The 14,096-nt window shown below is 53.2% G+C and overlaps 2 protein-coding genes across 4 annotated transcripts; one reads left to right on the forward strand and one right to left on the reverse strand.

The window, feature by feature from the left end:
* Positions 1–277: 277 nt before the first annotated feature.
* LOC136014130 (cytochrome c oxidase assembly factor 4 homolog, mitochondrial) lies at positions 278–1,699 on the reverse strand. The gene is given in 2 exon segments (XM_065678946.1): positions 278–712; positions 1,569–1,699. Coding segments are annotated over 2 exon segments (363 nt in total). The 5' UTR covers positions 1,663–1,699; the 3' UTR covers positions 278–443.
* On the forward strand, positions 1,698–14,019 carry PAAF1 (proteasomal ATPase associated factor 1). 3 transcript variants are annotated; one of them, XM_065678938.1, is made up of 12 exons: positions 1,698–1,781; positions 1,864–1,904; positions 2,378–2,481; positions 3,723–3,812; positions 5,999–6,097; positions 6,949–7,099; positions 9,086–9,280; positions 10,303–10,394; positions 11,462–11,577; positions 12,144–12,226; positions 12,604–12,686; positions 13,600–14,019. In XM_065678938.1, exons 1-12 carry the CDS (start codon positions 1,735–1,737, stop codon positions 13,675–13,677), a joined length of 1,179 nt encoding a protein of 392 aa, XP_065535010.1. In that variant the 5' UTR covers positions 1,698–1,734; the 3' UTR covers positions 13,678–14,019. The 3 variants fall into 3 exon arrangements, with proteins under 3 accessions (XP_065535010.1, XP_065535011.1, XP_065535012.1); XM_065678939.1 differs by lacking the exon at positions 13,600–14,019 and adding an exon at positions 12,426–12,513 and having other exon boundaries at positions 12,604–12,689; XM_065678940.1 differs by lacking the exons at positions 1,698–1,781; positions 1,864–1,904; positions 2,378–2,481 and having other exon boundaries at positions 3,765–3,829.
* Positions 14,020–14,096: the final 77 nt, after the last annotated feature.

The raw sequence follows: 14,096 nt of genomic DNA on the forward strand, positions 1-14,096 counted from the left end.
GTGCTGAGGCGCTGGCCCAGGGTGCCCAGAGAAGCTGTGGCTGCCCCATCCCTGGCAGTGCTCAAGGCCAGGTTGGACACAGGGGCTTGGAGCAAGCTGCTCCAGTGGAAGGGGTCCCTGCCCATGGCAGGGGTTGGAGCTGGAGGAGCTTTGAGGTCCCTTCCAACCCAGGTTACTCTGTGATTCCAAGATTTTGGGGTGGAAATCCCCCTCTCGCCCCACATCCATCCCCTTGAGCTTCCAGTTACCCCAGTGATAGAGAGAGGAGACAAAGTGCTTCAGGCAGGGTGATGGATACCATCGGATTTAATCTCCCTACAGCACAGTGTGGATTTAGCAGCCACCCAGTGGACCAAAAACCACCACAATAAAAGGGGTGACATGGCACAGCCACCCCATTCCTGGCAGTATTCCCAGTCTGGGATCAGGCTCCCAGGGGCATTTCACTCTCCAGTAGGAGCTGGGTGGCCTTGGCTCGAGCTGGGTGCCCTCTGTACTTCCCTGTCCTGCTTCCTCTGGGCCATGCAGTCTCTGAACGCCCTGACCTGGGGCTGGCAGTGCCGCCAGTCCTGCTGCTCCGCCATGCAGTGCTGCAGCGCCCGGTGCTGGGCCATGCAGCCCGTCCTGGAGACCATGGCGTCCACGGGGTCCTCCTCATCCTCCTCTTCCTCCGGTGACGCATGGCTCCTGCCATGTCCCGGCCTCACCATCGCTGCAGGGAGGGAGGTGCCGGGAGTTGGGTTCTGCCTTCCTGTCAATAGGGGGGACACCCCACGGTGCCCAGCACCCTCTGCACCTCTGTCCCACACCCCTATGGTGCTCAGCACGCTCTGTGCTCACATGGTGCCCCAAAAGGGTCTGTTCCCCTCTCTGTGAAGAGCTCAGCACCCCTTCATGCAGCACTTACACCTCTATGGGTACCCCTTGTGCCTCCTCCATAGGTGACCAGCACCCCCATGCACCTTACCTCCACCCGTGGGTGCCCAGCACCTTCCCCAACCCATAGCTGTCTGCCCCACACCCCTCCATGGGTGCTCAGGGCATCTACATCACCCTCATGCACCCCCTCACAGGAGATCAGTACCTCCCCCATGCATCCTGCCTCCACCCATGGGTGGCCATCACCGTCCATGCACCCACCCAGCACCCATGGGTGCCTAGCACTCTCCATGCACCCTACTGCCACACAGCACCCTTCCCAGCCCATACCTGTCCACTCCCCCATCCCTCCATGGGTGCTCAGAGCACACACATTACCCCCATGCACTCTACTACGGGTGCTCAAAACATGTCCTCCATGTACCCTACCCCCACCCATGGGTGTCCAGGACCCTCCCCAGTCCATACCCCCACCTCCATGGGTGCTCAGCGCCTCCCCCATGCACCTTACCCACACCCACGGATGCCCAGCACCCTCTTCAACCCATGGCTGTCCACCCCCATACCCCACCATGGGTGCTCAGAGCACCCACAGCACCCACACCGTAGGTGCTCAGAGCCTGTCCCCCATACACCCTACCCCCACCCATGGGTGCCCAGCACCCCCATGGTCTCGGCTCCCCCCGTACCCTCTCAGCAGCGCGGCGCGGCTCCTTTAAGGCTGGTGTCGGCGAAGGCACTGCCGGGGCGCGGTGTGACGTAGCGGCGAGAGTGCCCGCTCATTGGACAGCGCCTTCCGCTTCCGCCCCGGGTGGCTGTTGGGAAGGAAGGAGGCGGAAGCTGGCGCTCGGTAAGATGGCGGCGACGCTGCGCATCCAGAGCGACTGGAGCTTGGCGCTGAGGTGAGCGTGGGCCCCGTGTCCCTTCCCATGTCCCGGTGCCTTTTACCGGCTCCGCACTCATTGCTGCTCTTTCTGTGCGCAGGAGGGACGAGGGCGAGGCCTGGCTGAGCTGCCGGAGCCCTGGTGAGCGGCCGGAGGAGGCCTCGGGGGGCGGTGGGGCTGGAGGGAGCCCTGTGGGGAGGGAGGGAGAGCAGTTGGGGGTGTCCTGTGAGTGGGGCGAGGGCAGTTATGAGGTGCTCTGTAGGCTGGGAGGTGGGTGAGGGCTGTTGTGGGGTGCACTGTGAGTTAGGAAGGGGGGTGAAGGAGGTTGGGGGGTGCCCATTGGTTTATGTGGGAGTGAGGGTGGTTGGCAAGGGTGTGACGGAGGTTGGGGGGTGCCCTTTGGCTTAAGAGAAGGGTGAAGGTGATTGGGGGGTACCCTGTGGGTTATGAGGGGGGTGAGGGTGGTTTTGGGGTGCACTGTGAGGGTCTGAGAGTGGCTGTGGTTTGTGCTACGAGGGGGGCTCAGCGCAGTTTTGGGGTGCCCTGGGTGTTAGGAGGGGGTGAGGGGAAGGAAAGCTGAGGGGTGCTCAGGCTGATGGCTGCTCTCCCCGCAGGGAAGCCGACCCTGTACGGCAGCGTGACCCGCCGGGGGCTCAGCACCGACGGTGTTCCTGACATCACTGCCTCCGAGGGCTTCGTGGTTGGGGAAGTCACCAAGGTGCCAGGGCTGGGCTGGGCTGGGCGGGTCAATAACTGGCCCCTGTGCACAAAGGGGCAGTGGAATCATAGGATCCCAGACTGGTTTGGGTTGTAAGGGACATTAAAGCTCATCCAGTTCCAACCCCTGCCACGGGCAGGGACCCCTTCCACTGGAGCAGCTTGCTCCAAGCCCCTGTGTCCAACCTGGCCTTGAGCACTGCCAGGGATGGGACAGCCACAGCTTCTCTGGGCACCCTGTGCCAGCGCCTCAGCACCCTCCCAGGGAAGAGCTTCTGCCTAAGAGCTCATCTCATAGAATCATAGAATAGTTTGGGTTGGAAAGGACCTCAAGATCATCTAGTTCCAACCCCCCTGCCATAGGCAGGGACACGTCACACTAAACCATTCCACCCAAGGCAGTCTGCCCTCGGGCAGGTTAAAGCCATTCCCCCTGTCCTGTCCCTACAGGCCCTTGTCCCAAGCCCCTCTCCAGGTTCCCTGCAGCCCCTTTAGGCACTGGAGCTGCTCTAAGGTCTCCCCTTCAGGAGCCTTCTCTTGTCCAGGCTGCCCCAGCCCAGCTCTCTCAGCCTGGCTCCAGAGCAGAGCTGCTCCAGCCCTCGCAGCAGCTCCATGGCCTCCTCTGGCCTCGCTCCAGCAGCTCCATGTCCCTCTTGTGCTGCTGCCCCAGAGCTGGATCAAGACTGCAGGGGGGGGTCTCCCCTTCACACAGCAGAGGGGCAGGATCCCTTCCCTGAGCTGTGCTCACGCTCTGGAGGTGCAGCACACAGCGGGGATTCTGGGCTCAAGCGCTCACTGAAGCCGGGTCATGGGGAGCTTCTCCTCACCCAACACTCCAGGTCCTTCTCAGGGCTGCTCTAATCACTTCTCCACTCAACCTATACCTGTGCTTATATATATGTATATATATATATATATATATATATATATATAAATAGCAGCCTGGAGCTGTTGCCCAGTTCCCTGTATGGTGCTATCCCAGGCCTCCTGCTTGTGCTGTGCCCTGGAGCTGGTCTGGGGCATCCTAGACTTGGTTTGGGGTGCTTTGACCATTCCATGCCACCCAGGGCTTGCATCTTTAGGAGGCATGAAGAGATGAGCCCAGTGCTGCATCTCCCATTGGTCTCCAGGCTGTGAGAGACCACAGCTGGGTCCAAACTGTAGTTCTGCCTTGTCAGTGTCTGTGTTTCAGTAGGACTAACAGCACTTCTAACGCTTCTTCCCCTCTTTTTCCTCCTCTAGAAGAGCATTCTCATTTCTTGTCCTCATGAAAATGTGTCCACCAAGTTCCTGGCCCCGTACACAACTTTTGGTAGAATCCATCAGAAAAGTGTGAGTAACTTTGCCAAGTGGGTGAGAAATAGCTGTAAGTGACCTTGACCTTTCACAGTGTGTCTCTGAATGGTGGATGCTCCTTTTGAGGGCTGGTCTGCGGCCTGATTTTGTGTGTGGAGCAGGAAATAGAACATAGCAGATCATAGAAACTTGGGAAACTTGATCATAGTTGAGTTTAATCCCTAAAAATAATCTCTTATATCCTTTGGACTGTTTTTTCCCCTAAGTAATTTGATTTCTGCTCACTTCAGGCCCTTGACAGACCCCCCTGTAAAGGGATATGTGAGTGAGTCTGTCAGAAACCAAGATAATGAGAGGTTCCAGGTGCTGAGCTCTTCATCTGACTGGTTCAGCTCAATCCCTGTTTGCAGCAGCTCTTTGCTCCCATTAATAAAGTTTTCCATCTTTGCTGTATGAATTTGTGTTTGTGGGGCTGGGAATTGCATGTTGCATAAACTCAAGTTGACCTGGTGGGAATTCAGAGACAAGAAAGGCTCAGCTTGTATTTAAAACTCAATAAATTGCATAAACTTCTCATTTATTTAAAAGCAGCCTTGCTCCTTTGGCTGAATAATCTCCTTATCATGCCCCCATCAAGCTGGGGGTGCCATAAGCACAGCCACGTGCTGAGCAGTGACACACAAAGGCTGACTGACCTGAAACTTCATTTCTTCACTGAAGAAAAGCTCATGACTTGACTTTGTAGTTTGTGCTTCTGCTGAATGCTTAATCCTGTGTGGAAATGATCCAAGAAACGGCGGAGTGTGTATCCTGCAGGTACAGCAGCTGCCCTTCAGGGAGTCCCTGAAGCCACTGGAGGTGTTACAGGACACTTACCTCCTGGTTTATGGAGTAAATGGTTGTGATAAACCCAGCCTAAAATGCTGGAAAGCTGCACAGTCAGTCTGAATTAGCTCAAAAGCAGTATAAATCAGGTGCCTTTGACATAAAGGCAACTCTACAGCTGTTTTAAGACGAAGCAGAGCTCTGCTGAGAGATGGAGCTTGGCACTAAAAGGTGAATCACTTCCCTGAGCTTTGTGCTGCTTGAGAGTCCCCAGCTGCCCTTTTGTGTGAGAAATGGAATCAGCATTCAGAGCACAGCAAAATGGAAATGCAGGTGGAAGTGTTCAGTCTGCTGTCAAGGGGGGGTGATGGGTTCCAGCTGCACTGCAGAGATCTCTGGAAAGCAGCTGAAACAAGAGCTGTTAATATGGAGATGAGTTTAAAGCCGGTGTGGACTGCGCTCCAGTCCTTTATACCTGCTGCCCCTTCTGAGCACGCCTGCTTTGCCTGATTCCATATTCCAGGTCCCTCCTGAAACTCTGGGCATGTGGCAAACATCAGAGGGGGTTTTAATTTCTGCTTCAAAGACTTGCTCAGGCTTTTTGGCTTTTTCAACCAGAGAGTCAGTGACCACAGATTGGTTTGTTACATCAACTGCCACTTGTGTTACCAATGTACTTAATGGCTGTTGTAATGGATTAACCATTACCTTGCGCTCTTAATTACATCACAGAATCCCAGACTGGTTTGGGTTGAAGGGACCTTAAAGCTCTTCCAGCTCCAACCCCTGCCATGGGCAGGGACCCCTTCCACTGGAGCAGCTTGCTCCAAGCCCCTGTGTCCAATCTGGCCTTGAGCACTGCCAGGGATGGGGCAGCCACAGCTTCTCTGGGCACCCTGTGCCAGCGCCTCAGCACCCTCCCAGGGAACAACTTCTGCCTAAGAGCTCAGCTCAGTCTCCCCTCGGGCAGGTTCAAGCCATTCCCCTTGGCCTGGCCCTACAGGCCCTTGCCCCAAGCCCCTCTCCAGGTTCCCTGCAGCCCCTTTAGGCACTGGAGCTGCTCTCAGGTCTCCCCTTCAGGAGCCTTCTCTTGTCCAGGCTGCCCCAGCCCAGCTCTCTCAGCCTGGCTCCAGAGCAGAGCTGCTCCAGCCCTCGCAGCATCTCTCTGGCCTCCTCTGGACTTGCTCAATGGCTCCATGTCCAGGCTAAAACTGTTTAGCTGGGGGTATGGAATCTCTTTAGGGTGTTCTAAATGAGTTCAGCTGTATGTTTTGGGGATATAATGGCACTGAATTACTTAGCAAGACTCCTCCAGTACAGAGTTAGACTCTGGAGCAGAAATATCTTTGTACAGAGTGATACAAAGCTAATGTTTGGTGTTTTTTACCTTCCTGCAGATCACCTGTCTTGATATCTCCAGTGGCGGAGGGCTTGGTGTGTCTACCAGCACAGATGGGACCATGAAAATTTGGCAGGCTGCAAATGGAGAAATAAGAGTAAGAGCATCTAGCTTTGTTCTGAGTGGTCTGTGACATTATTAAAGTCATTTGGCCTTGACTTTGGTCAGGCTGTTCACGTGTTGAGGTCTAGGGCAGGCAAGAATCATGGAACGGTTTGTGTTGGAAGGGACCTTAAAGCTCATCCAGCTTCCAGATGATCTTCCACTAGATTTGGTTGCTCCAAGCCCCTGTGTCCAGCCTGGCCTTGAGCACTGAGATCTCATTTAAATCTACAGTCTGGCCTTTGAATGAAAAGCTAATTCAAATTTGACATCTCAGAGGTTTTAATCAAATCTCTGGAAAGCATGGCTTCTCCCAAGGGAAATGATGCTCAGCAATCCGGAGAGGAGTCTCAGCATGAAAATAAGGATGGGTCCTTAGGGATGACAGCTAGAATGTGGAAGATAACTGGCAGCTCCTAACCTGTGTGCTACAAGCACTGAATGTCTTCTGCAGTAGAAAAAAGGTGAGGAGAAGACTCCTGGCTCTGGTGGATTAACCACATCATGGCTTGTTGCCTTCCCAATTAATGTTTCATGTGGAGCTTGACCTATCAGCTGCTTGTTTGATAGAGGATAAAGACATTTAACCTCTGGCTAGAAACAAATGTAGTATCCTTTACTGTACAATCAGCTACTCAAATGGTAGAGGGAGACCCAAAGTGTACCCGCTGCCTGTTGGACTGCCTCAAGTGCAGACAAGTCCATTCCAGGAATACACACTCAGAGGATTTGAGTTTAATTCTCTGCCCACATGGGAGCACCAAGTTTTCCAGTGTCATAGCTCAAAAACTGCTTGGCATAAGGATGATAACAATGGAACTAGCACCTAGTTCTTTGTTTTTCCAGAGACTATTGGAAGGCCATGTGTATGATGTGAATTGTTGCAGGTTTTTCCCATCTGGCCTCGTGGTTCTGAGTGGGGGAATGGATGCCCAGCTAAAGATCTGGTCAGCAGAAGATGCCAGCTGTGTGGTAACCTTTAAAGGTCACAAAGGAGGTACTTAGCCTTTCCAGTGCTTCATCTGCCATGTGTGTAATTGCTTTGGACCTGAGGGCTGATGTTCAGTCACCAGCCTGCTGCACTTTGTGCTCTGCATTTGTATTAGATGCCCACAGTAGCTTTTGCAAGCTCTGAGAACATAAATAAGATTAGTAGCTGTATTAGACAGATGAAACCATTTATCTCACCATTTTCTTGCATTTTCTTCATGAATTAAGATTAGAAGAGGGAGGATGCAGTCCATTAGCCTGTGGTGAGTGCCCGAGGTGAAAGCAGAGGGCATTCTGCTCCTCCAGAGCTCCAGCCTGCATTCAGTAGCCTTGATGCCTGTGCTGGGAATGCCTCTGCTTGCACCAGAACACCTTGTTCAGCTTCAGCTGCTCCAGAGCCTCTTTCTTTTAGTTTTGTTGTTTGTTTTTCATTCTCCTTGCCCAGAAAAGCAAGTAGGAGCTTATTATGGACTTGCAGAACTCAGGCAGTTACCTGCCTCGAGGACGCGTGCTGTTTAAAGTGAGTAATGCAGAACAAGAGGTGCTGCAAGGACACTTAAGTGATTATTACTTAAGAAGAGCTGGAATAAGCTTGTTCACCCCTGTACTGAGGGCACACATTCAGCTCTGCACCTGCTGATGGTCTTGCTGCTGCAAATGAGAGTAAATTCTTCACCCTCCTTGTGTCCTTGTGTTGAGGATGCACTGACCACCTTACATGGTGAGTTTAGTGCTGTTCCTTGCAGGAGGGTCTGCACTAGAAACTGCTCCAATTGACACTTAGTCCTAGGGAAGAGCTTGCAAGGCATGGAAAATGGGCTACCCAGAAAGGCTCCTGGAGCTGTGATCAGACGAGTTTCTTTACAGAGCCTCTGTTAATCCTTAGAAAACAGATTTGGGTTTCCAGGACCCTTTGTTCAGAAGCAATGTGGATTCCTGCATACTGCTTAAGCATGCTGCTCTTTCACTCTTTGTTTACACCAGGCCCAGAGCACAGTGGCCAGTGATGCTGTCTTCTCATGGCAGGTGGTTGCTTCCAAGTGAGTTGTGGATGTGGCATTAGATGCCCCAAACCCTGCCCCACATTACCTTCTCCCTGAGCAACTAACTGCTCTGTACAGTTCTCCCTGTCTCCCAAGTGTTGGTGTTATTGGAAAGGTCCACGTGGCTGCCCAAAACTTAACTCAAAAGCTCATCTTCTACTGAGCCTGCTGCTGTTCTCATGTGATTTCTTTGTGTGGATTCAAAATACTTTGCTCTTAATGTCCATCAAACCAAAGGCAGCAGACAGCATAACACAGCTTTGGTCACAACACCACCGCCTGGCTCCTGACAGCTCTGATGTTGCCTCTATTCCCTGCTTATAACTCCAGCCCAAGCTGCTGCAGGCTGTGTGCTTGGCTTGTCCTGTCATTTGAGCTTGTCATGTTTAATGACTGCTTCTGTAGGGAAAGTGTCAATTAAACCTTCAAACCATCTGACTGTTCCCTTCCAAAATGCGTGGAGTTGTTTTTCAGAGCTAGACTTGACAGCCCACACTGAAATAAAGTAGTGACGGGACATCAGCACCTGCAAAAACCGCTCTTGTGATGTTGCTGTAGCCAGATAAGGGGATGCTGCTTGCTCCTCACAACTTTTGGGATTACCTAGAGCTGGACTTGGTATATTTGAAGTGCTGGGCCAGGCTATTTTCTCCTTAAGGTTAATTCTGGAGGTAGAAAATGTAGAATTGGCTCATTCTGAAGCTGATCATTTTATTGGCAATATCTTGCCTTTGTGCCAGATGATGGCTCCAGCTCTATATGGTTCTCTGGGAGCTGCCGCCTTCCACATACACGTCTTTCTAGACACTGTGGGTCCCTACCCTATATTGCACCCCACCCGATTTGGCTCTGATGACTGGTGGCACACTGGGGACAGTGCCTTGGGAGCTGAGATGCTTTGTCTGTGTGCATTCCATGCTCTCTGAACACGTGGCTTTGCTTTGCTGCAGGTATTTTGGACACAGCCATTGTGGATCGGGGAAGGAACGTCCTGTCCTGCTCCAGGGACGGCACTGCCCGGCTCTGGGACTGCGGGAAGTCCGCCTGCCTGGGGGTCATTGCAGACTGCGGCTCTCCCGTCAATGGCATTGCTGTGGGCACTGCTGAGAGCTCCCTCAACCTGGGCACGCCTGAAACTGCTCCGAGTGAGAATCCTTTCCTTACCATTCATCTTTGAGAGCAGCCCTGAGGAGAAGGACTTGGGCTGTTGGGTGAGGAGCAGCTCCCCATGACCCGGCTTCAGTGAGCGCTTGAGCCCAGAACCCCCCCGTGTGCTGGGCTGCACCCCCAGAGCGTGAGCAGGAGCTCAGGGAGGGGATCCTGCCCCTCTGCTGTGCTCTGGGGAGACCCCCCCTGCAGCCCTGATCCAGCTCTGGGGCAGCAGCACAAGAGGGACGTGGAGCTGCTGGAGCGAGGCCAGAGGAGGCCATGGAGCTGCTGCGAGGGCTGGAGCAGCTCTGCTCTGGAGCCAGGCTGAGAGAGCTGGGCTGGGGCAGCCTGGACAAGAGAAGGCTCCTGAAGGGGAGACCTGAGAGCAGCTCCAGTGCCTAAAGGGGCTGCAGGAAAGCTGGAGAGGGGCTTGGGACAAGGGCCTGTAGGGCCAGGCCAAGGGGAATGGCTTGAACCTGCCCGAGAGGAGACTGAGCTGAGCTCTTAGGCAGAAGCTCTTCCCTGTGAGGGTGCTGAGGCGCTGGCCCAGGGTGCCCAGAGAAGCTGTGGCTGCCCCATCCCTGGCAGTGCTCAAGGCCAGGTTGGACACAGGGGCTTGGAGCAAGCTGCTCCAGTGGAAGGGGTCCCTGCCCGTGGCAGGGGTTGGAGGTGGAGGAGCTTTAAGGTCCATTCCAACCCAAACCAGGCTGGATTCTAAGTCCCGTGTCCCAGACTGCTTAGGTTTGTCACCACTAATCGTATGGCGTGCTGTTGTGTTCCCTTGTACCAGTGAGGGACCAGAATGGGGTCACTCCAGTAAGAACACTCTGGTGCTGAAAAGGTATTGAGCCTTATCAGGCAGTTGGAATGATTACGACTGGAGTCACCTTGCTGGTATCTAAGGCTCTGCAGGAATGTTGCTTTAGATTCAGCAGGGATGCTCCAAACCGACAGGTTTTGGTACCATGACGATTTGTTTCGTGGCCACTGCTGGAATTCACCATTGTCCTTTCATCAGGTGAACGTGAAATTGGGACAGAAGGGAAAATCCTGCTGCTGGCTCGAGAGGACAAGAAGCTTCAAGGAGTGGGTCTGCAGAGCAGGCAGCCGGTGAGGAGTGGGGCTGTCACAAGTACCTGCCTGGGAGGGTGCTCTGTGGTGCTGCTCCAAAACCACCTCCAGGGCCTGTCCCTTTTGTTTCTATTGTGCTCTTGTTTGTAAGTGCTGTTCACGAGGCTGTGCAGAGCTCTGGGATGAGGAATGAAACCACATTAAACCTAGATGGTTTATCTGGCTCCTTACCTAGATAAAGAAAGTGGTTAGCGTAATCCCTGCTCCATTCCCCATGTGGCACAGAAGGCGACAGATCCAGGCTGGAGGCAGGGAAGAGCTGATCATCCCTTTGGTCTTACCCTGCCCTGTTCTCCCCTCTGCGTATTCCCTAGAGGAGAAGCTAAAACCTGGTGCAGTAAAGGGATGTGTTCTCTCCTTCCTACTGCCAGATTCTTCTGTGGAGGTTTTGAGTGAGAATTACTCCTCATTTAACCCGGGTGTGGGGAGGACCCTCCTTAAAACAGAGGCCAGTAGATGTCATTGTGAAGCAGGAACCTGAGGCTGTCTCATGCAGCCAAGGTGTAAACTTGCTGTTTATTCTGCAGGTGGGACCTCAGGTGGTCACCAGAACTTCTCCCTTCTCTTAGCAAAGGGAAACAGAGCTGGTAGATGTCAGGTACTGAGGATCTTCCCCGGACCATCCTGGGCAGGGGTTGGAATTAGATGTTCTTCAGGTCCTTTCCAACCCACACCATTCTGTAGGTCTGTGTGGCAGATCAAACTGCTCGTGGTGGTTGTGGAGAGTAAAAGCTGGGTGGACCAGATGAGCTCTCTGTGGTCAGTGAGATGGCAGTGTCTGAGGATCAGTGCCCTGTCACTGTGTGCCACATCCCTGCTCCAAAGGAGGCCCAGGAGCATTCACTGATTGCAGTGTCTCTACTGATGCATCAAACCTGATCCTGGAGCACTGTTCTCATCTTGAGGGGTTATTTACCTACCTCTGGGTTTGCCACTTCGTGCCATGACTCGTGGAAGCAGCTCTATAGGCTTCTAAATAAATGATGGCTTCCTCCTGGGTGTCCTGTGTCCTTCTCTGCGTGTCTGACGCTTGCATGTGTTCTCAGGTGTTCCTCTTCGTGGGATCTGATGCATTCAACTGCTGCACGTTCCTCTCAAGTACCTATATCCTGGCAGGGACTCAGGATGGGAACATTTACCAGCTGGATGTGAGGAACACAAAGTGAGTGAGTGAGGGCCTGGGGCTGCAAGTATTTAACTACGTCTCTTTCCCATTTGTTTGGGAAAGAGCCAGACTGAGGGTCATCCACCTTGTAAAGGGTGCATGTGGCCCAGGCCACGGCACCATGAGCTTTTGAGTCACTTCACAGCCGTTTCTGGCTCTTGGGGAGGACACATCAGCTCAGGTTGGTGAGCTCATGGGATGTTCTCTGGCAAATGCCTCCTAAGAGCTCTGGAGCCAGGCTGAGAGAGCTGGGCTGGGGCAGCCTGGAGAAGAGAAGGCTCCTGAAGGGGAGACCTGAGAGCAGCTCCAGTGCCTAAAGGGGCTGCAGGAAAGCTGGAGAGGGGCTTTGGACCTGGTCTCGGAGCAAGCTGCTCCAGTGGAAGGGGTCCCTGCCCGTGGCAGGGGTTGGGACTGGATAAGCTCTAAGGTCCCTTCAACCCAAACCACTCTGGGATTCTGTGTATCCTCTGACCATGAGCTTGCTTTCTTTGTGTTCACACACTGGAATGGGCTCTTGCCTATAACCTATAGTACTCATCCCTTGTTTCTGCTCTGTTTTGCAGTGCTCCCATCCAGGTCATCCATCGCTCAGGAGCACCAGTGCTCTCACTGCTCCCGTACCGAGATGGATTTATTGCCAGCCAAGGTAACTCCAGTGCTGGGTGGTATAATGGAATGGAGGAGCTTTGTGCTCTCTGAGTATTGCCCTCTGGCATGCAAGTAGTGGTAGGAGAGGGATGGACAGTGCCCATGGCAAAAAGGTGATGTTGTAGGAGCTATGTTACATGGTTGCTTTTTGCCTTGTGATTTCCACCCTCCACCTCCCTTGCGTTCCTCCAAAATAGGGCTTCCAAGGTGCATCTCAACTCTCGGAGCCTTCTCCTATCCTCACAACGTTTTCCTCTTGCTATGGGCTTCATACCCTGTGATCAGGTGTTTGATGGACCTGTTTGTAACCAAGAGCATGGCTTATTGCACTGATTGCCCAGTGTTCCTCATGCTTGGTGTGTTCTGCTTGTGTAGGTGATGGAACCTGCTTTATCATTCAGCAAGACCTCGATTACGTCCTGGATCTCACAGAAGCTGACTGCGACCCTGTGTACAAGGTAAGGACTACAGTGTGTTACCCCAGCTGTAGGGAAGGGTGATGCCAGGTACCATGAGCTGCCTTTATCTTGGAATTTGGCAGCCCTCACAACGCATTCCTTCATAAAATCCACTTTTAAGCTTAGTGGTTTCTTCCTGCATGATTAATCTCTATATTCTGCATAAACAACTCCGCTGGTGTTATCTCCATCGTGCAGGAGCCAGACTGAAGCAGTGGAGGAGCCTGGTTGTTGGCGTACTCTTGTACAATGGTGTTTCTATAAAGGATGTGAATTAGTTATACTCAGAAGATCATGAGGGTGAAAGCAGCAGCGTGATGCTGCCTGTCCTTTCTTGTCCCCTGGTGATTTGAGACCAGAAATGAGGTCTTATCGCCCAGGGAAGCTGTGAATGCTCCATCTCTGGCAGTGTTCAAGGCCAGGTTGGATGAAGCCTTGGGTGCCATGGTTTAGTGTGAGGTGTCCCTGCCCATGGCAGGGGGGTTGGAACTGGATGATCTTGAGGTCCTTTCCAACCCAAACCATTCTGTGATTCTATGATTCTAATTAGCTCTTGTTTTAACCCATTCCAGCTCCACAGTGCAGCTCTCCCACTCCTAGCCAGCACCCCCCCCCCCAAGATTAACACTGTGCCTCACATAGCGGCTGAGATTTGATCTGTGCAACTCATTGGCATGAGAAAAGCATGGAAAAAGTCATTTTCCCTTTGGAATCTAACAGAAGAACACTGTGTGAGCACTCACCTCATCCCTAATGTCCTGGTGAAACCTTGAACTGGCCTTTAAATGCTGTTCCAGAAGTCACTCACCTCTTCCCTCTACAGAGGTCCGAAAGGAAAACTGATCCCTGCGAGTTTCAGCTGTGACTTGGGAAGCGCTGTGCTTCAATACTGCCTTTCCCCCCTCTTTTCCAGGTAGCTTCCTGGGAGAAGCAGATTTACACGTGCTGCAGAGACGGGATAGTGAGGAGATACCAACTTTCCGACCTTTAAGTGTTTGGATCGACCGCGTAGCAGAGGGAAGAGTCAAAAGAGCTCTTCCGAGCTGGTTTTCCTGCGCAGCGTGTGATGGGATGTAGGAGTTTCTGAGGCCACGGCATAGCCAGGCTGCGGAGGGAGGGCTTTGGGACACGTCTGTTTCCTATGGCGGCACAACGTTGATCGTTTGTAGTGGGGGAGCAGCTCCGCGGCGCCGGGGAGGGTTTTGCGTGGCAGCGATTCCTTTTTCAGTGCTGGGAATCGCGGTTTCCAGGGAAAAAGGTAAAACCGAATGGGGGTTGGGAGGGCGACGTCTCACCGTGTGCACGGAAATAAAGCAGCTGCCTTCGGAACAGCCGTGCGGGAAAGGGGTTTTCCATGAAAACTTGGGATTTCAATGGGAGAACAGCGGCGGGGTTGCGGGGACCGTGGAG

The sequence above is a fragment of the Lathamus discolor genome, chromosome 4 (assembly GCF_037157495.1).
Source record: "Lathamus discolor isolate bLatDis1 chromosome 4, bLatDis1.hap1, whole genome shotgun sequence".
Lineage (NCBI taxonomy): Eukaryota > Metazoa > Chordata > Aves > Psittaciformes > Psittacidae > Lathamus > Lathamus discolor.